The 21,823-nt window shown below is 41.7% G+C and overlaps 2 protein-coding genes across 9 annotated transcripts; both read right to left on the bottom strand.

The window, feature by feature from the left end:
• Positions 1–384: 384 nt before the first annotated feature.
• Positions 385–4,395, bottom strand: LOC117777237 (amine sulfotransferase-like). 2 transcript variants are annotated; one of them, XM_034611879.1, is made up of 7 exons: positions 4,033–4,395; positions 3,743–3,904; positions 3,107–3,321; positions 2,393–2,519; positions 2,212–2,306; positions 1,915–2,095; positions 385–968 (listed from the first exon to the last, which is right to left on the bottom strand). In XM_034611879.1, exons 2-7 carry the CDS (start codon positions 3,897–3,899, stop codon positions 844–846), a joined length of 900 nt encoding a protein of 299 aa, XP_034467770.1. In that variant the 5' UTR covers positions 3,900–3,904; positions 4,033–4,395; the 3' UTR covers positions 385–843. The 2 variants fall into 2 exon arrangements, with proteins under 2 accessions (XP_034467770.1, XP_034467771.1); XM_034611880.1 differs by lacking the exons at positions 3,743–3,904; positions 4,033–4,395 and adding an exon at positions 3,404–3,646 and having other exon boundaries at positions 806–968.
• A 2,046-nt stretch (positions 4,396–6,441) lies between these two features.
• On the bottom strand, positions 6,442–21,563 carry zufsp (zinc finger containing ubiquitin peptidase 1). 7 transcript variants are annotated; one of them, XM_034611861.1, is made up of 11 exons: positions 21,428–21,563; positions 19,347–19,902; positions 19,174–19,275; positions 17,359–17,469; positions 17,134–17,246; positions 15,209–15,377; positions 11,855–12,043; positions 10,404–10,569; positions 9,179–9,339; positions 6,927–7,147; positions 6,442–6,650 (listed from the first exon to the last, which is right to left on the bottom strand). In XM_034611861.1, the coding sequence occupies exons 2-11, from the start codon at positions 19,891–19,893 to the stop codon at positions 6,603–6,605; spliced, it is 1,827 nt and encodes a 608-aa protein (XP_034467752.1). In that variant the 5' UTR covers positions 19,894–19,902; positions 21,428–21,563; the 3' UTR covers positions 6,442–6,602. The 7 variants fall into 7 exon arrangements, with proteins under 7 accessions (XP_034467752.1, XP_034467755.1, XP_034467756.1 ...); XM_034611864.1 differs by having other exon boundaries at positions 15,209–15,382; positions 17,139–17,246; XM_034611865.1 differs by having other exon boundaries at positions 17,134–17,243.
• Positions 21,564–21,823: the final 260 nt, after the last annotated feature.

Below are 21,823 nucleotides of genomic sequence, written 5' to 3'. Positions count from 1 at the left end.
TGAGTAGATAAAAATATTCATTTTTGGGTGAACTATCCCTTTAACTACCCTATCATATACATGTTATCAGGGCGGCTGATGTTAGGCTCAGAGAAGCCTGATAACTAAAATGTAATCTGGGTAAATTGAACTTAACTTGGACATACAGGCCTCTGCTCTCAGGGAAACAAAGAGGTGTTACGACATCATTTTGATTATTTGGGCTACAAAGGTTTGTTGTGTCATTCTAAGTCAAAAGGTTGATGTTGAGGTGAGTCATTGGTGTTGAAGTCTTTCAACACCAATCTTTACTCTTTACTCTTTACTCACCTGCACTTGAAGTCCCATTTCTATGAAATTGAACACAAGCAGTGAGTGTGGTCTCTTGTACAGACTGAGACAACATGGTTTTACTGTGATTTTAATCCATACACTCTGATGTTTGTGAAAGTAAATATAGACTAATACAATATATTTAGCAGCCATATTAGTGATTCCACAGAACATCCAATGGTTTAACTCATTCAATACAAATTAGATATATGAGAATGGTATGCAAGACATTTCAGTGTATCAGCAAGCAGTAATAATGTAATGTACATGATTAAAAAACAAGGCTGCTATAGTTAGACCACAACCTAGCCATTCCATGATCACAATGGTATTATAAGATACCCCAATAGAGATTTGCATAGGTTTTTCAACTAAAATGGGGGGGAACTGCCATAAATTGAAATGTACCCTCAGATGCTAAAATATACACAGGGAAAGAGAAGCAGACGCTGTTTCTGTAAAGCAGAGTTCATGGAGTTGCAACTGTTTCTTCTTTTTGTTCTCTTTGTTGTCGTGAGAGCAACAAACTGATCACTCAATGTCCATGATGTCCCAGATAAAAGACAGAGGAACATCCTTCATCTCTTTGTTGAAGGCCTCGTCAAACCTCTCATTCTGGGCCACAGAGAAGTGGTTCTTCCAGTCCCCGATGGTGCCTGATGTTGCCAGTACATGGAAGGAGAGGGAGAAGGAGAAGGAGAAGGAGAAGGAGAAGATTGTGGTGATTAATCCTCACTCTGCCATGTGTCCTTAGTTTGGATGTACATTCCAACAGCTTACTACTTTATTTTTGTGTGGTACCCTCTGTTGCAGATACATCCGACACAGATCCACGCAGTCTACGTGCAAACTAAATTGTATTCACGGTGTAATTATTTTGTCAGTAAGCTAATGCAGTACAATAGGTAATCTTTTTGTCCAGAAAGGTGTGGAGAACACATTGATGCAGGAAGACAGTATCTCCCCTCACACATCAACACTCACAAACGGAAATATTGTTGAAAGCTCCGCATCAGAGGAGCAGTGCATCCAGCTCATTGATATGTTCCAGCAAACACAGCTTTCTGTCTTTAGTTGTGATGAAAGTGATTTCAGTTTTGTGTTTTCAGCTTCTTTTTACTGCCCTCGAGTGGCCAATAATTTTTTGTGGAAATTTCAGACTCTAGAGACTCCTCATGGAGTAAAAACCCTGGATTCATAATTACATTCATTGCTACACTGTGCATCATTTGGAAGATGATGTCTGTTATTTCCAAACTGTTTTAGGCTATGGTTTTTACTGTGTTAGGATTTAATAGAAGTACAGAGTTATTATACAAGCACATCCATCCATCCATCCATCCATCCACACATCTACCCACTCACACATCTCTCTATTTGTCTCTCTATCCATCCATCCATCCATCCATCCATCCATCCATCCATCCATCCATCCATCCACCCACCCATCCACTCACACGTCCATCCATCCATCCATCCTTCCTAACTCGTTCAGAATTCCTCTATAATTCCTCAGGTTGACATTTGAACAGCTCTTGGGTTTAATTCTTCTCAGGGAGAGGCTGAGTTACAGGCTGCACCTGAAGCCCTAAACACTCTCACCTTTCCTCATGAATCTTCCTTGGTGGTGGTTGAGTAGATCACCTGGCACCTGTTCATAGTTGGCATGAGGGATCTTCTTCATGATGTTGAAGGTGCTGTGTTTCACCACATTTGCCAGCTGCTCATCAGTCATCTCTTTACCCAGGAACAAAGAGATCCTCCTCACTGCAGACTGCAGGTCCTAAACCAAGGCACAGTTGCACAAAGATCTGTTTTCAAACCCACTTCGACTCAAATAACAACAACTGATATGACAATGTGTGGACAGGCAACGATTGAAATGATTTGAGTTCCTACTTGAATCATTTCTTCATAAGTGATGAACAGCATGTTCATATCCTCCTTGTGTGAGTGCCAAGTCTTAACGTGATCGAACCAGCTACACCCAAACACTGCAATGAACAACGCACAATGTCACTATCACATTTGAGACGTTCACTGCACCGCTGAGAAAACACATGAAGAAAACTACTTTTACCGTCTCCTCTCATAAATTTGTCAAAGAAGTCACTGAAATCCCTCGGCGTTTCCAACATGTTTGCAACCTTATGGAAGTGATAGTAAGACACAAGGACATCTTTGGGATTTCTTGCCACGTAGATCACCTAAAGGAGGAAAAGTGTGGGAATCAACAATAGATAACGTTTCCCTGTGTATTGGTGACTGACTGACTTTTAATTGCCTTGTTGAATTTTTGAGCTGTAACAGGAGCATTACAAACTACAGATGCTAATCCTGCACTGGGCCTGAAATTGGCCTCTCAGTGTTAATGAGAAGATTTGGGTGTGTACCATTTCCTACAGCTACAGAGCAGGAAGTCACAAGACCAACTCCAACAAACAGTGAAACACAGGATGAAGGGTTTATGTTGTCTATGTAGCAGCAAGGCCTAAGAAGGACAGTGACAGTCCAACACTGTTGTCTATATATATATATATATATATATATATAAAACATTGGTGACAAAATGTCCACCTATGCATGAGGTAGTTTATCGCCGAAATTGATGATAAGCATTCTGTATGTCGGCTTCAATCCCAAAACTATATGTATACACAGACCTACATATGAGAAAGTAGAATTGCTGGTAATGGATTAACACTTAAAATGTTCTTCAAAAATTTGCTGCATATGAGTAATAAATGAAGCCGCACTGAGTATTAAAGTGAAGGTGAATGGTGTAAGCGCTGACCTTGCCCCTCTGGCTCAGAGCAGAGGGCATGACATGGTGCTGCAGATGGGTGACCCTCAGTCTGGGTGATGGGGCCGTGATGAACGCCTGCCTGTTGCCCTTCAGCTCAATCCAGGGGATGAGATCAGCATTGGAATATTTGCTGAGTTTACTGACGGCGGTCACATCTCCCTTTGACTCAAGCAGCAGTAGAATCTGCTGCATCCAGATTGTCCCTGTCACAGAGACAGACAGGCCTTGTTTTCCAGACACCGTGTACAATTGCAGCAATTAGGTCAAGCATGTGTGTGAGTACACCTCTCCTCTCCTCTGCGTGAATCTTTGTCCCGATTCCTCTTTGGAGTGTTTTCACACAATACACACTTGTCCGGCTGATCGTTTAATTCCCTGCTCTCTGCTGAAATCAATTTGCAGCTCACAAAGGAGCGGGACGTTCTTTGGAAATGCTGCACATACTAATCAGCCTGCGCTCCTTCCTCCGCGCGGAGAGCTCCAGAAATCACACTGACCTGGAGTGCACTCCCACTGCAGGACACAGGACACCGCAGGACGCGGTGCGTGCATGCGTGTGTGTGTGTGGTGTGTGTGTGTGTGTGTGTGTGTGTGTGTGTGTGTGTGTGTGTACTCTCCTCTCACCTGACTTTGGGTATGTGATGACGAAAACATCAGAGTCCCTGATCTCCAGGTTGTAAATCTGGTCCACATCATCTGGATCATGCGTCCCCTCGATCAGCTTGATGCCTTTGTGTGGCACCAGTTCAGGTTCATGTGCGTTTACATCATTAGATTCCATGATCACTAAATAAAAAATAAAAAAGGACAGATGTGTTTTCCTCCATATGTTCTGTGGCTCCTTACAGCCATTTAATGAGAGCACAAAGTTATGCGATCATCTATCCGTGCGCTTCTATCAACAAGTTGCATACCTGCTGTTCGCTCCTCTGTCCGACGCTGAAGAAACGACGTCCACACAGTGTTTAATATGATCCCCTCACTTCTTCCAACAGGAAACACCTTTTTATGATCGCAAATTGCTGCTATAAATAGGTTTCCGAGGTCCCACCTCTTCTCACTCGCCGGAAAGTGGAGATGCGCGACGCGCACGCCTTTTTACGCATTGAGAAAACGCGCAGCCACAGAGTACAAACAGCCGCTCGTTGTCACCACACCCCAGTTCACCCCAGCAAACAAAGTGATGACAGAGGAGTGGAGGGAGGCAAGGAGGCAAGGAGGCAAGTAGGGAAGGAGGGAAGGAGGGAAGGAAGGAAGGAAGGAGAGAAGGAAGGAAGGAAGGAAGAAAGGGACTCCCAGGAGGCTCCTCTGTCGGTGGGTCAGGTGATAAACAGAACAAACCCCATGCTGCTTATGTAACATCAAAACCAAAACAAGTGTGTGGTGTTGCATAAGCTGCACTTCTAGTACTGGAGGTGAGACTGAGAGTGTTTTCCAAATAATACACACATTCTGGATCACCAGTGCAGAGGCTGAGCCCCTGACTGCAGTTCCCCTGACATGAACCCCTTCTTCACTCTCTCCTGACAAGTGGTCCGCCACCACTCAGACTCGCTCCTGAGTCCTCTCCAGTGATTTGATGTTAATAACACTGGGAGGTTTGCTTGAGACATGTAGAAAACTAGTAGTAAAAAAGTTGCTTGATGAAACTGACCATGGTGGAGTGTCCTTATAACTGCAGCAGATGTAATTATGGAATGGGACACTTTTTTTTTCAAGGTCCCGTATAATGCAAAATGCACATTTTAATGGTTTTCTAAGGTGTCCCCAGTGTGTCTTTGGCAAAATGTGTGCTCGAACAAGCCATTCAGATGTGGAGCCCCATGTGATGTCCTACAGGGCTCCCGTTTGAGTGACACTCCCCGAGCTCGGTGTTTGTTCTGCCCACTGAATCCTGGTATATGTATTTGGGGGTCGCTTTGTTTCATATCCTCACTAACGCCGGCTCTGGAAAACCTAGATGTCGAACGTGTGAGGACAGCATGCCCATTGCTCTGATGTTGGCTGCACGAGCCAACACAGAACTCCATGTTCTCCCCACATCTGAGGATTTAAAGACCCTGTGGATTAATTGTAATTTTTTATGGAAATGTGCTCACATAACAATCGTTAAAGTTTTGTATGTGTGTGCTAACTATTTTACGTCTGACTGCTTCCTCAATGAGGTCCAGTGCAATACTGGAGGCAGGACTGAGTTCAATGCAATAAAACCACCAAAACGTGAATATCCACTTCCTGTAGGTCAGCAGAGGCTCATCTGGCAGCAGTGTCAGCTGTGCACATCTGGACACTGACATTTTCCACATTCTACTTCACAACTCGGCTCAGTCTCCCTTCGACTGTACTGGGACTTTGAGGGAGCAACTGAGTCCAACTGGACAGACCACAAACCTCCCACACTGCTGTTAGCTCACAGGGACACCAGTTGCTCTTTCACCCATTTGTAAGACTGCCATTACACTGGGGGGATATTCCCTGGCTTGTCGTATATAGCTCCCTTGACTGGTAGATTTCCTCATCCGATATGTCCTTTGTTAATCGAGAGAAAAATACATTATTCTGGCAAAAACATTATTCTGAGCTTTGGTTGGTTGGACAAAATTACACATTTGAACCAATTTCTTTCTAAAAGAACCTAAAATATTGGCAGCAGCATATTGATAATTGTATCTCATGAGCCAGGGTGACGATATATTGCCGTATCAATATTTTCTCCCACTCCTAGTAAATATGTGATTAAAAAATACTGAAGAAATGTAGTTGTGGGTTCCTTCATGACATATCTTTTTCCCAGGGCATTGACCAACCAGCAGTCTCCCAGAGGAAATTGAATATCCAAGGTACTAATTCTCTTAGCTTCTGACACATTCAACACAATGGAATTCAGTTTAATTCCATTTGTATAGTGCCTAACCGCAGCTCATACATTATTTGAGGGCAGCACAGGCTCAGTTAACAGATGGCAGACGCACTCTTTGAACATGTAAAGTTTGCTCTGCTCATTTCCCCTGAAGGTTAATGTTTTATCTTGTAGTGTAATAATTCTTTACGATGTTAGTGGAGGGCTTTGACCTCATCCGTTAAAAAAAAAAACACAGGAAAACCTGAGCAGCTGTTGAACCTTCTGAATGCTGAATGCTTTCTCTTAAAATATCTCATCATTCCATTTGGATTGCACTGTAGATGTTGACACCCTGTTGTATCATCAGTTACACATTGTGACGTGTGTGTGTGTGTTTCTAGTTGGACAGGGTTCTCTCAGGACAGCCAGGGTGGTTCTGCTCCATTAACTTGAGCTGACAATAGTAAGTGACTGGACAGCATTGAGAGCAAATAGTTTATTTAAAACATTTAAAAAAACACAAATTCTAAAATTTATTAGCAAACTACTACATTAAACAGCTCCAGGTGTGATAAACACCATGTGTCCACAGTAAAAACAAACAGATGAGACATCAGAAGAGATATAGAAATGTGCCACTGCTCATGGGATCCTTTCAGCACACAGTGTCCTAGAGTTCAAGATGCTAATCTGTAAAAGCAAACAACAAAAGTGTGTTGATACACAGATAAAGTATTTTAGTCAGCACTCATTCATAGTCTGCAGACTTCTAATTCAAGGACTGAAAAGGCAATCAATCAACAATTCAATCAAGGTCTTTGTATGGTTAATGACTCATGACAATGTCACAGCCAGGGATCAAGAACATAACTAAGAACATGAAGTAACTAAACCTGAAGTACCAAACAGGCGAAGGATTAATCTGGTTCAGTCAAAAAAAACCTGCTACACATGCGCACACTTCACCTGTTTCTCTTCAGCAGATAAGATGCCATGTGCTGCCACCACTTGGTACTGTTTGTGCTTGAGGCTGCCAGGGAACTTCCTGACGTGGCGGACAGCTGTGGAGATGGTGTCCCTGCTCAGCAGCTTCCTGGTGTCTGATACTGAGGAGCCAGGATCCAGAACCAAGAGGCAAAGGCTCCCATTCTTCTTCTGCTCTAGACCCACTATGGAGTGGCTATGACCTGTAGGGGAAGCAGAGGTTGAGGAGATGAGGACCAGAGAGAAGGGCACAACGGTGCTCAAACAGGACTGGGTTGGACAATATGTTTTCCAACCATTTTGGAAAGAAGAAATGTTTAAAGCTGTTTGGATTGGTGACAGTGGAGGGAAAGACTGGCTGGCTGTCATAGAGGAAAATCACACTTTTTGAGTAATCAGTTGAGACACGTTGAAACAAAGTTGGGCTGTAAATCAAACAAAGAAAAGATTGGTGGACTGAAATCGTTCCAGGGAAAAAAGTTAAATCTGCCTGGTCCCATTATTAGCCTAAATTAATTATAAAGCTAACATTTTGTTCTAGATTATATTTTCTATGTCTTCATTAGGTTGTAATACCTGAGACTGTTCGACTAATGAGAACCAACTAACCAACCAGCAGTACAGGTGACTTCAGCCCTGCAGGTTAAAACCATCACTTTTAAATACTTTATTTATTAACTAAAGATATTTTTGGGGCTTTTCGCGTTCATTGATCGGAGAGTAAGCGCGAAATGGGGCAAGAGAAGACAAGCAGAAACACACACACACACACACACACACACACACACACACACACACACACACACACACACACACACACACACACACACACACACACACACACACACACACACACACACACACACACACACACACTTTACGGGGCTTGTAACATATATCATGTGATATGTGTTGTTGCAGATTTATCTTTGGTAAATGGGTTGTTGCTTTATAAACAGCACATTGTGTTGCCCTAAATTAGTAACCCCCCCTAACCCCAGTTGGTATCATCAACCTGATGATCTCAGAATCAAGATAAAACTAAGATCTAAATGTTAGAAACCATCATGATCCAACTAGAATCAGCGCAAACAAAGAGAGAGTGACTAATGTGGGCACAACCTCTGCAGTACAAACTTAGTGTGTTTCCATGCACTGGAGTAACCTGAATCTTGCAGAAACTTGATTTCAGACACGGCAGTGTAAACAGGAAACCTGAACTCTGTTATCAAGTGAAGAGATTAGAGAACATAAAAACCTGATTACCTGTCCATGAAAGGGCTCCACTTTAAAGGATCTACACATATTTGGAAAAGCGCCAGTGTAAAAGAGTATCACTGTTTCAGCAGAGCAGGAAAAGATCATTAGCTTAAGGAAAGTTATTCGCTCTTCCTTCCACAAATATACTAGAGGGGAAAAAAGATGTTAATTTATTTGGAGGACTGATGAGAGACAGTTTAAAAGATAAAACTGAAGCAGCCAAGGCCACGACAGCTTTTGCTCCCAAAAACACTGGATCCAACATTTCCAGCATCGCATCTCAGAGGGATCTTTTCATTCGACCCTCAAGAGATAGTAAACACTCCCCTTTTTCAAACTCCACAACTCATTAAACCAGCTCAGTTCAGCTTCCACTTCCTTGGTTCTTATGGAGATTTTGGCACAGCAGCACTTGTGTAAGTAGAGAGAATATTTTCCCAGCTACTGTCTCCGAGGTCAGCGTTGTCATAGAAATGAACAACACCATTGAATGTTGGAACATTTACTGTTCCATGAGAACTTGACATGCTACATGTGCTGGAGAATGAGTGATGTGATAAAAGGCGAAGCAACCAAAACAGACCTTAACTCCCGAGTCAAACCCAAATCTCGTCAAAGGTGGAACATGGAGAGAGGTTAAAGGTTCAGTGTGTAAGATTTAGGTGAAAGGGATCTATTAGTAGAAACGGAATATAAAATAATCTTAGTGATGACTGAGTAACAACTTTTAAAATTCTCCTCAGTTTGAATGTAAAGTGTAAATGTAATGATGAGACTGGACGGTTTAAAAGCCATCTGAGGTTTATGCTGGCTCCCAGGCCTCTAAAATGACCGTTTGAAGCCACTGGTGTATTGGCCAAAGATACAACAAGAGGTCTACTATTGTAAAACAACCGTCTTCTCAAGCCCCACATCTGTTCAAGTGTGTCAGTCAGTGTGTGACAAAGGAGTGTGTTGGTGGTGTTGATGTGCACCTTGGTGCTGCAGGTAAAGGGGCGGCAGCGCGGTCTGGATCAGTCGGGGGGTCAGTCTGCTGCTCTTGCTGGACTGACAGTAGTACTGCTTCACCCATTCAAACAGCCGGGGGTGGGTGCTGCCTGGGCCCGTTGGCTGATGAAAGTCAATGATGCGGGCACTAAAAAAACACATAGAGTACAGGCCTTACTTAGTATTACATTCAACTGAAACATGACCCCCTCCAGCTTCATAGGGATTTAAAGTCACAAATAAAATGTGACCTGGATGACACTCTGAATGCCTGACGACAGCTGAGACTCTCTGTGGCTGATGCCGAACCAAACCCATTTCCTTTATATTTTTATCATTGTTTCAGCCTTTATATCATCAGGTTCAGGGACAGTCTGTTTAACGATGTAAAGAACTTTTTTGCTCTCATCAAAAATGTGATTCCTCTGATTTCACTATGATGTCATCATATTAAGAAAGAATGTGTCTGCTCATTATGTTTTGTATTTAGTTTAAACCTTGTGAATGCCTTGCATTAGATCCTGCGAGTCCCTTTATGGCCATGCTTCTTTTAGTGATGGGGCAGTAATGTGTTGCCACCAGCCACCACAAAGTTCATCAGCGATTCAGATGATTAGTTTCTGGATTCAATTCAGCACGTAACGTTACAAAGATAGGAAACAGTACAATGCAGTACTCACACTTAAGAAGATGTAACCACCCAATATTTGAGATTCATGCTTAAACAACGACTGCAATTATATTAAAATTATTAGAATAGTTGTAGATAAATGTTCTTTGGTTGGACTAATGGATCAACTGAGACATTGGCAACTCTAAATTTCATCACCAAAAGCTCTCTTCTCTTTTACTCTACAACCTTCAACAGTCCTGTCTTCTATGTGCATGTCTGTCTCGTGAAAGAAATCTCATCAAGACCCCCACTCGCTCATCGTGAATCCTGCAGAGGTTCTTCTGTGTTCTCACATCGGCTTCTCCGGACTTTCTGCAGACTTTTTACCAGGGGACTGCCGCAGAAGGTCTGCAGAAAGGCTCTCACTCAGACATTTGCGTTCACACATACAGCCCCTCCGGAGAATGTCCGGAGGTTCTCCAGAATTCAGTGCATGTCTGAGCTTATGTTACTCGTGTCAGTTATTCTTCAAGCCTAACTCTTCCTGTTGAGGTAGTTTGCTTTGGCACATGAATCACACAGAACCTAGTGTTGCTCACCTGATTCCCAGAGAGGTGAGAAGGGAGTACATCTCTGTGGCTCCAATCCAGGCTCGTGTTCCTTGCAGCCGCTGGTTAAAGTGGGATGCACCTTGTGGATCCAGGCCTTCTTTCCATGCCTCCTCTATCATACTCTGCACCCGCGGTATACTAGGCACATCCTTATCTGGAGGACAAGGAGACACTCAAGTAAATGGAAAGAAGGGAAATGTGTATGGTGAGGAGAGGCAGCAAAGCACCATAACATTAGGAGAGTTTTTTATAGTTTTACTCATTCATCTCAGTATATCCTTTAAATCCTTCACTTTTTAAGGAAATATCTCTACCCTAAAGTATTGCGAGATATTTTGGATGTTGCTGTGTCATGCTTTTGCGGCGGTGAATAACTACTATTGGGTAACTGGCAGCTGCGGGTGGTGTGGGTCCCACAGCACATTGTTCCAGTTCAACCACAGCGGTGCTTGATAGTACAAAATGTTTGATTATCAAAATAACTGCCATCCTTTTAAAGCCACTGTTAAACCACTAAAGACCAGGAAGAGATATGAATCTCTACAATAACAAAGAGTGTGATTGGCATCACAGCCAGACAGTTATCTAACGAACTATCTTCATACTTCATAGCTTCACCAAAAATAAAGTCACAGACAAAACTAAAACTACAGTTCACAAACTTAAGTAAATGGAAGCTGAGGGTAATTCATTGATACACAAATAACCTCAGCTCTAACTGAGCTTTAAGGTATGACGGACAGTGGAGCACTATCAATTAGTAAGTACAGTAGATGACGGTACCTCAGTGTGCATCATCATGAAAGAAACAGACTTAATGTTTAAACATCATTCAACAGTGAATCACCTACATTACGACAGGGCACAGATACACTCTGGACATAAAAAGGTCCCTAAACTGTAACAATTTACAAAGATCTGAACAAAGATCTGATTCCTGCTTCTGACTGCGTTCTTCCCCACAGCAACACAGACAAAGGTTCATCATGGGCGCTGTACAATTAAGAGCCATCCAATAAACTTATAAATAGAAATTAACTTAAAGAAATGAAACTCAAATAACTCATAATCCTATAATTAAAGGAGACTCCTGTACTATTATGTTGACAAACATTGAAAAAAAATCTTTCTCCCTTTCACAATAATCTACAACACTAAATGAAATACTGTAGAGTCAAACATTCATAAATAAGATATTCTCCTCTAATGCCCAGAGAACTGGGCATTTATTTGAAACATGCTTACATTGCACAAGCGCACGCACGCACGCGCACACACACGCGCACACACACACACACACACACACACACACACACACACACACACACACACACACACACACACACACACACACACACACACACACACACACACACACACACACACACACCACTCAAGAAAGAGAAGAAAAGTTCTGATTATGTCGAGTGGTTGTGCACCTTGTAGGAAGGAAGAATAGACGTCTATGCATTGTAGAGAGGAGATGAGCATCTGGAAGTTTCTGTATCCACATCCCCAGCCTTTGTCCCCTGCCGAGGAGCAGTAGTGGTCTGTGTCAGCGCTCAGCCACACATGAACACAGTCTCTGCTTTCAGTCTGGTAGTATTCGTGTAATGCTCTGACCACACCTAGACACAGAGGTGAAGGGAGTCCATGTTAAACGGGTTCAGCTAAGTACATTCCAGCAGCAACTGAGTAATTTTACCGTCACCACAAGATCAGACTCTGGTGTAAATAACAGTCACAGCTATAATTGCTGTTTATACTGTCCTGTACCACAGTGTTTACAATAGTTTATTCACTTCTTTGCGTTGGATTGAAATCTTCATCACAGATCGTTTAATAATGACATCGTAAGCCATAATTATAAGATACAGAGGTCATAATTAACAGGTAATGCAATGTGCTTCAGTGTAGAACAAGCAGCCAAGACAACTTAAAACCTGTTTCAACTAGTTGTCAGCTAGAAGTAAGGCTACAAATGATGCCTGTCAGATAATCTATGTTTGTTTGATGAGTAAAGGCAGACATGAGGGTGGAAGTGAATGAAGATGGCTATAGAGCATTTAAACCATGAGATGTCACATGATTGGGCCCCCCTCAAAGCTTTAATTACCACAACCAGGAGTTGACTGATGGAATTGTGATTATATTTTGAGGCCATGATCCTCAAGAATTGCCAATGAGCGAAAATTTCAACCTGTACAACTTCAAATCAAATTGACAGCATCAGAGTTATGAGTGTGTGGAGATTATTTCATTTCAGTATAGCAATTGGGAAAAAAAGGCAATCATTTTTTTCTTAAACCTTTAGCAGACACAGAAACACAGAACAACATATCCTGTCTCTTAATATTTTGAATCTGGTGTCCATGAATGCGCAGCTCCTCTTAATAATTGGTCGACACTGTGCGTTGCCAAATGGCGTCTTTGCCAAACAGCCCTGCTCCTGTCATAGCATCAGGACACCCACTGTGCCAACACAGCGGTCTAACTGAAATGAAAGAAGGGGCAGCTATTTTCACACAGTGCAGATTCTGTCTGAAAACTTTTTTTATTCCAAAGAGCCAAAGAGGGGAAACTTGACTTGACCATTGAATTCTGAAGATGAACGTTAGACAGATTCCATCAAGATGCAAACCGCCTGATATGTAGCTCGTCCTACTTGTAATCTCAACACTGGGGAAGTGCTGGATTTAAATGTTGGGTTTTGTCAGAGATTAACAATTTGATCACTGCAGGCCAACAGAAGACATCTGTCACAAAAATACTTCTGAAGATATATCCTGTTGATCAGTCAAGGCCAAAGATAACATCAATAACATGTTTCCACAGTGGGGGAATGTGCTTTTATGGCTTAGGGGTTAAATCACTGACCATGAATGAAAAAGTCAGTGATTTAAGTCAAGATGAGGAGCTTTGTTGCATCTTTCGGCTGGAGCATGTATCTAAAAAAGAACTGTGAGTTGGTGACAAATTCTGGCAACACCTTGTACCTTTTGCTGAGGAACAGTGTGATCTCAAGTGGTAATTGCTTCTGTTGGGCTCTCACTGTGAACACTTAAGTGGTTTTCATGTACAGAAAACAAGGCCTATAATTTGTTCAACCAGAGCTATGACTGCATTATCCTACTCACAAGAACGAAAACAGTCAAACTGTGTGTTTTCCTTTTGATCTCTGGCTTCAGGAACCAGAAGTGTTGTAACAAACACCAAACTCTGTTTAGAATTCATGATATTTTGAAAGTTTCCTGGCCTAATATCCACGATGAACGCTGGCATTGATTTTGAACTTGCTGGACCTGATTACAGCAGTTTAAGCTCCTTATGAAGTTTATCATTCCCTTCTCACAGAAGATTGTCACCGCTCCCTTGTTACAAAGTAAGAACAGCGTGGGAATGAAAGATATGGTCAAGTCTTTATAGACTTACCATAACAACACAACACTGATTAATACTGTGCCCACATTCAGCAACAGTACATTTCTCCCTCTGTGTGCGTCATTCATTGACTTGTTACATAGTTTGATTTGCAGAACAGAGAGTAGTTTATATAAGCAGCTGAATAAAGCATTAGGTGTATTAATACACACGCAGAGATCAACTAAAAGAACATTTTGTGAAAGGTGTGGGAATGCTGAAGAACTGGTTCAGGATAAAGACGTGGACCAAAACAGGGAGTTGACAAATTCTGGGAATCTGACAGATGGGCAGGAACATAAACTCGACAGTCCTGATGAATTGTTTCCTTTGCACATGAAAGTATTTCAGGGTATGAATATACCAGATACTGAAAAATGAAGAGAGAGACATCACAATTGACTGGAAGGTATTATTCAAAAATACATCAGTAACAGATTTAAAAGCAACGTTTACACAGTTACTAAGAGTTAGATACACTTCTCTGCGTCTCTATTAAAGTTGACCACCTCAATTAATTTAATCAAAAGTAAACAGAGGAAGAGTAATACATAAAAGGTCTACAGAAATTAAGACTATTATAACAACAATAACCAAAAGATAGGTCAATTAAATGCGGACTATTAAATATTAGGTCACTTTGATCTATCTATCTATATTAGTCAATGATCTGATATCTGATCATGTGGTTTATTCAATATAACAAACCTGGTTGGAGCAAGAGGAATATGTTATTTTAAATGAACATACTCATATCAACTCTCACATACCTTGAAGCACAGGTTGAGATGGAGTTGGAGCAATTTTTCCATTCTGACGAATTTATCAACTAATTTGAAAACCACCTTCTTAGTCTCTCAGACCCCAGATGGAAAACAACAGTTCTACTAGTCACTGTATATCATCCACCAGCCATCTGAGTTAGTGCTTAGCACAGACAGGCATGGAGAAGTTGACAGCAATAGTCTTACTGCTGCATTTTATTCTCTGATAGACTAATAATGAGAAAAAACTAATTTAAGGAGAATTCTATCACATACTCACTGCCATGTGTTGATACATTATTATTATTATTATTAGTAGTAGTACAGCAGCAGTAGGGGTGGTAGTTCAAATTGTATTTGTTTTTTATTATATATTATCAGAATTAATATTATCATTATTACTAGATACTAGAATAAAGAGGATTTTATAATTTATAGGCTTTGTAATCAAATTGCCTGTGTTATCAATATATTGTAAAGCTATGGATACAATGTTGACTACAGTGTAGGTGTTTGCATTAAATGTCATAGGAGTAAAGAGTAAAGCTCACATAACTCTGTCTGTGTTGATTTGGCAGAGTTATAGTTGCAGGACATGCAGAAACATACCCTGAGTTCTGGTTCGGCCATCGTCAACCCCAGAGGCCAGAGACTCCATCATCTCAGCCCTCTTACAGTGAAATTCCGACGGGGCCATGAGGCCCTTGGCCACAGCTCTCTCCATTGTGCTCTCCAGCTGTCTGCGGTAGCCCCCTCTGCCGTCCAGACCAAACTGCCTCTGCACAGTCAACATACCACACAGGTTAGGTTGATACACTGCAGTTTTGTGAAAGCACAAGACTGAAAGTTTGTACATACCCAAACTTGTACAGAGTGGAACTACAGGCTACAGACAGTAAACATGACAGTGGAGCAATCAAGAGGACGTACTGTGAGGCTGTATAGACTGCAAAACTGGGTCAGGAACCAATGATAAGTTTGTATGCCTTAGCTCCAGTATATCATATCCTGCGATTTATATGGGTTAAATAGGGTTCAATACCCTGATTGGCAGAACTCTATTATTTTTGTCTGCCACTTGAGCTCAAATTGCCCTGAGCTGGAAGGAGCTACAAGCATGCAATTTGGCCCAATAACTTAAAATTGTTTGCATGTGCTTCCAAATAAATATGAGACCAGTTGGCTAGATTGTGGTGCAGTCAAAAAAATGCAAATTGGAAAAACCCACCATGTTTCACACCAAAAGTTTGATATACTTGAAATTTGATGCTCTACAAAAAGCCTCTTGGATGTGGGTTAGCTCGATGGGATTTTTTAAAATCTCATAAAACCATGGGTTAGTATAAAGCTTGTCAACAACTGTTGACTCAGTCATCACAAAACTTCTCAAAATGTTCCAAAGTCATACCACAAATGTTTCAATTCAAATTAACCAGTGGGAGGCAGTACAAATGCAAAGTAGAATTTACCGACCTGTGATTATACCAGTGAAATTTCAGTCTACATTCTTTTTCTTTGAAGACTCATATAAGGTCACCATGGCGTTTTGTCTTTGACCACTGACATCTAATCAGTTCATCTTGGAGTCCGGGTGACAACTGGTCCAATTTTAAAGAAATTCCCCAAAGGCAGACATGAGATATCATGTTCAAGAAGGCAACAGGTTTTATGAGGCCACTGTGACCTTGACCTTTAGCCTTTGACCACCCACAACTAATCAGTTCATTTTCCAGGCCAAGCGAATGTTTGTATCAAATTTGAAGAAATTCCCTCAAGGTGTTCTTTAGACATTAACTTCACAATCTTCAAAGTTGGATTCAAAGTGCCAACTTACCAGCTTGTGTTGCTATGCTTCTGTTCTATTCATTGTGCTTAATACATAGAGTCTGCTCATGTCGTTCAGTGTCTTGTAGTAATTTATATTTGTGCAGATGTCTGTCATGTCTGCTCATAACAGTGAACACCGAGTATAGAGCGGAGAGATGTTTACAGAATGAGACGTAAGGGCAGAGTGTGGATTCATTTTGAGTGAACTTTTAATGAGAGGTGGAAAGTGTGTACTCGCAGCGGTTGTACAAGTTTGAAACCAGACCAAGGTTGATGACATCCCGCAGAGAACTATCATCCCATATGCTCATTAGAGTGTGAGATTAATCTGTGTTAGTTATTTTGCTGACTAATCATCAATAACAAAAATTGAAATGAATTTAGTACATTGAAACCCCTAATTATTGCACATTTCCTGAAAAGGAAATGATACTGCCACAGTGAAAACTCCTTTGCTGTAGTCTGCACACAGCTGAGATGTGTGGAAACTGTGAATATTTTCAATAGTTTAGTTACTCCAGAGACTTTTTACTCCTACAGGGTTGGATGGATGAGATCTGTAGTGGGAGTATTTGAACAATGACACTTTTGGCCCTTTACTCTGAAGAAATAAAAAAAAGAATTCATCTTGGTTGAACAATAAAATAAGGAACTGCAGTTTAGTGGAGTTTAGATAGACACAGTGTTCTGCAGTGTAGAATCGAGACCTGCAGCTTCTTGAACTCCTTCTCCTCCTGGGCCTCCTCCTGCCTCCTCCTCTGCTCCTCCTCCTCCTGCTGCAGCTGTCTGGCCAGTGCCAGGTCGGAGCCAGGACTCCCTGCTGCAACACAGGTCAGCCAAAAGTTAGGACGGCAGTGGTTATAGAACTGTTCCTGGCAAACACATTAGACTTCGTAGAAAATTTGGGGAAAACGGATACACAGTGTGTCCACCTGCACAGTTCCCTGCTGCTCCGTGGTCTAAATGCAGTTCCACATGTTCCTGCAGGGAGACACTGTCACGGCACACAACAGAGCACATGGGGCACTCAAGTCTCTCCTCCCCTACAAAGCAGATTGCAAAACTCCATGTAAGTCCACAAACAAACTTTATGTAAGGGTTGACCACTTAGACGGAGGCTAATGATCTTTTCTCTGCTCCAGTTGATATCACCTGTTGATGGTCCAGTTAAAACCTGTTAAACCTACAGCCTAGTATTTACAATTCATGCTCCTGTGATTGTACTATGCAGGATGAAATAGTTCCTACAACAGTTAATACTGAAGTAAGTGCTTTCTTCTTCTTCTTTCTAATCTGACTCAGACCTGAACTGACTCTAGCATCAGTTCCGCTTTGATTATTATACCTATCCGATTCACGCTACTTGGGGTCAGACAGAGGTGCATACAAATCATGAAAAAAGTGGGTATGACAATTTGAGAGGCAAAGTCCACCAGAAAAATGGGACTGTAATAATGGCAGAGACAGGTCAACTGACTCTACCTCACAGCACTGGGCAGCTCCTTCAGCGACAGACTGATACAGCACCTGTCTGAAGGAGAGGTATCGCAGGTTGTTCCTTCCTGCAGCAGTGAGACTATACAACCAGCTCGCTCCCAGTAAAAACTACATTCACCACCATTGGACTGTATCTTTAACATTTTAAAGTCTCAACTGTGCAATATTCATCTGTGCATGTAATCCGTTCATGTGCAATTCATTAACTGTAAATATCCTCAAACTGCATATATTTCTTCCTGTCTTTACACTGTACTAGTTTAATTGCATTCATATGTTCCTATATTTCTATTTTTTGTATTTACACTCCTTACACTTAAGTATTGCATGTAACTTATTAATTGCTGATGTCTTTCTGACTCTTGCTGCTGTAACACTGCACATTTTTTTGTGTGACTAATAAAGGACTTCTTATCTTACCATTACACACTAACTCACTGTCAGCATGGAGATCATTCCATCAGATGCTCCCTGCTGTTTGTGTCACTATGTGTCACCATCTTAATTTAGAATTCTTGTACGCTCACGTTTGTTAATCAGCACTAAACACAGTCAACAGCTGAGAGTGAAGGTAATGTCATTAGTTCTGTGGCTATTTAATCATAAATGGGGGAATTAGAAACATTAAAATTTAGACCTGATGATGGCACAGTAGGAAAAGTCAGATGATCAGAAAAGGTTGTGAACGCAATGGGGGTCCATACAAAGCAAGAAAGCATAGTATCTAATAGTAATAATGGTAGTTCACACCGGATCAAACAGGTGGACAGACAGACAGACCTTGCCACTATAGTCTGTGTCACATACAGAGAACCAGTGAACCAATCACAGTCTCCTACAGAATCATGTTGTGTCTTCTTCTGCAGAAAGAGCATGACACATCATTTTGTTGCTGTATACTAACCAGTGCAACGAAAACAAACAATGCCATCTCAGCTTACAAAAAACAGTCTTGAGAGAGACTGCTGACTGGTGAACAGGCCAATCGTGCTGATCCTAAACAAACAGAAGCCAGAATAAAGATACAGCATGTACATATCTGGCTTAAGGCGCTTTAACAAACAATGAACTCTTCTGTCTGATCTAACTAAGCAAACTGGGCTGGTATTTGTGGAACTTGTTTGTTTTGCCTGAGAATTTTGAAGAGATCCTTATGATTGGCTGCGTGCTGATTACAACCGGTGAGAAGGACAGAACCGCACATTCTGTACAGGACCGCAGAGATGCTAATCTTAGAGGAAGAAGGTTACCTTCAGCTGAGCTCTGTTCTTGCAGGTGCAACTCTACATGTTCGTGCAGGATGACAGAGCTACTGCAGACCAGTTCACACATGGGGCAAGTAAACAGCTCCTCTGTAACAAACAGGGCAATTCATGTCAATGCTGACTTTATTTTGCAAATAAGTCTGAAAAACTTTAATCACCTCTTCTTGTTAGAGACAGTCGCTTCTGTTTGGCTTTGTTGTGCTGTTGTGATTTAGGTCCATTACTGTCCTCATTAAAGTGCCTGACAGACGCCTGTCTGGTTTCAGGGCTTCCAGTTGTCAACCTCAATTTGGTAGATGCAGTTTTTCCAGAAGACGAATCCCCACTTTCAAGTGTCTTGTTCTGTTTAGGTTGTATCAAGACAGTGGTGACACCAGTGGCACCGGTGTGTGACACGTCTCCAACTTCATCCCAGCTGTCTCTGGCCAAGCAGGACTGAGAGGTCTGAGGCTTCTCTCTCTCAGTTCCACCAGTGTTTGTTGCAGTAGAAGACCCTGGAGGGGATATGAGGTGAGCCGCACCCTGGGCTGTTTGCTGCCTCTCTGGATGTGCATTGCTGATATGGAAACAGAGTTCTTCATATGACACTCCAGACAAGGAGCAGAGAGGGCAGTGCAGTTCATTTTCCAGATGGCTGAGAAGAAGGTGAGTCTTCATGTCCTCTTCCAACAATACCTCTTCACCACAGATGTCACAGGTCAGCATGGCTGCAGCCTACAGACAGAAGCTAGTTTCACTTTCCCACAAAATGGCTTATTGTCACACCTCACAGTATAAACAGAAGCATGTATAAAGGTGCACTTTGTTAAGAAGACTTTGGATTGTAGTTTGCATTGTAGTATAATTTAAGAGAGCATAAACCACTGGTGAATTTGAGTTTGGGGAATAGTAACTCATTTTCTGGTCCCACAGAGAAACACAGGAAGCCGGTGATGTGAGTTGTCCTTGTCAGGAGTGACTCCTACTGTCTGTTTTGTGTAAAGTGTGGTTGAAACTGGAGTGAACATGCTGAACAAGCTCAAGCCACCATGGCAGCGTCATGTCTGACCACTTGTATGATGTTGCTAAATGAAAAAATAAACACTGTTTGTACTAGAATTCAGCTCTCTCTCTCTCTCTCTCTCTCTGCATAAATTCAAACAAAATATAACTAATACTAGACTACACGTCAAATTTGTTCAACTGTCTTTAATGTGAGTGGTCCTTTGCAAACATTACTTTTCAGGCATCAACTCTTCTGTCATCAATATTAATGTGTGTCATCACCTCTCATTCTCCAGCTCAATGGAAACAGGCCTGGCACTGAAACAACCTTGTTTAGAGACATCTACATCAATTCAGCAGTTAAATATGAATGTAACCCACTCCTCAGTGTGCCTGCAGACTGTGGCCCCTCTCCAAGCACCCTGGGACTCGGCCCCTGTGTTTCTAGGGTGAAGGTAGTGGACCACTAGCACTGGACACTGGAACTCTGGATTGTGGTTTGGCCCAAGACAACTTTAGACTCTTTAATCAGTAGTTGCCGGAGTTCAAGTTAATTCTTTTACCTGTGATACATTGACATATATATTGAAGGTCTTGTCGAAGAAAACCTTAGATGTACTTCACACCACCTTCATGTCACAGAGGACACAAACAGCGGTGGCAGTTGTTTTTGTTTCTCTTGTCATCCCTTAATCTTTGTTCATTCATATTGCCTAAAATGAATATGCATGTCGCAAAGAACTAAACGTGCGTGTTCTTAGGGTTCTTACATTTTTGACTAGTTTTAAAGGATATGACGAATCTGCGACTCTGGAATGTGTTCAAATAGACCGAAATGTAAACGAACAGCACCAGTTAACTTTGTCGCGAGTTAAACTAGAACACCGATAACATTGGCGGAGGAGCCACATTTCTCTTGTTTACTGATGAATGTAGCACAGGGGTAAAGTGGGTTTAATGTCTCTTGCTTGAATCGCACGTTTCTAAATAGTTAACTTTTGTCGATGAGGAGTGCTGCCCGTTACTCCGTGAGTAAGCCGAAATAAAGACAACTATTTATTCCCGAAGTCTGCTAATGTTACAAGGTGTGCAACATTGCCTTTCGCAAAGCTATCCGTAAATTAGCCTCTTTTTGATTGGACTTTGGCGTGTGAGGTGGACAGTGAGTGTTACCAAGCAGCGATGGGCTGTGGAATGAGCACGTGTATTTCTCACCTCTGTCTAAACGGTCTGAACATGATGAAAACGTACTCACGGTGTGTTTCTGTCTGTTCTGCAGTGAAACCTGCGCGATGAGCCGGCGCCACAACACTGTCACACTTCCGGCCAAACCTTTCAAAATAAATTCACTTTCAAACTGTATGCTGCCAACAGAAACAGATAACCAAGTGTCTTTTTGTGTCCCCCCCGATCATTTCGTTTTTCAAATAGAATAAATACGTGTAGGTGTGGCTTCCAAATTCAAATATATTACAGAAAACAAGGCATATCACAACCATGATGGCATATAACGCAGTATCCCAAAAATACTGAGCGGTTGGCAACAACAGGAAAATAGAGAATACACGATACAAAACACACACGAAAGAAAAATAAAGACAACAAAAAAGAACACACAAGTTCTCAATCTGGAATTAAGGTACATACACAC

Source organism: Hippoglossus hippoglossus, chromosome 16 (genome assembly GCF_009819705.1).
Source record: "Hippoglossus hippoglossus isolate fHipHip1 chromosome 16, fHipHip1.pri, whole genome shotgun sequence".
Taxonomy (NCBI): domain Eukaryota; kingdom Metazoa; phylum Chordata; class Actinopteri; order Pleuronectiformes; family Pleuronectidae; genus Hippoglossus; species Hippoglossus hippoglossus.
This window is presented reverse-complemented; position numbering and strand designations above follow the sequence as displayed.

What these genes read in the sequence shown, in the direction of transcription:
- LOC117777237 (XM_034611879.1), bottom strand. Translation starts at nt 3,899, where the DNA reads ATGGAATCTAATGATGTAAACGCACATGAACCTGAACTGGTGCCACAC. An exon ending in CATCACATACCCAAAGTCAG is followed by an intron (nt 3,322 to 3,742) that starts GTGAGAGGAGAG and finishes TCTCTGTGACAG; the next exon opens with GGACAATCTGGATGCAGCAG. An exon ending in CAAATTTATGAGAGGAGACG is followed by an intron (nt 2,307 to 2,392) that starts GTAAAAGTAGTT and finishes TGTTCATTGCAG; the next exon opens with TGTTTGGGTGTAGCTGGTTC.
- zufsp (XM_034611861.1), bottom strand. Translation starts at nt 19,893, where the DNA reads ATGCTGACCTGTGACATCTGTGGTGAAGAGGTATTGTTGGAAGAGGAC. An exon ending in CTATTCTTCCTTCCTACAAG is followed by an intron (nt 10,570 to 11,854) that starts GTGCACAACCAC and finishes CTTGTCCTCCAG; the next exon opens with ATAAGGATGTGCCTAGTATA. An exon ending in CTCACCTCTCTGGGAATCAG is followed by an intron (nt 9,340 to 10,403) that starts GTGAGCAACACT and finishes GTGTTTTTTTAG; the next exon opens with TGCCCGCATCATTGACTTTC.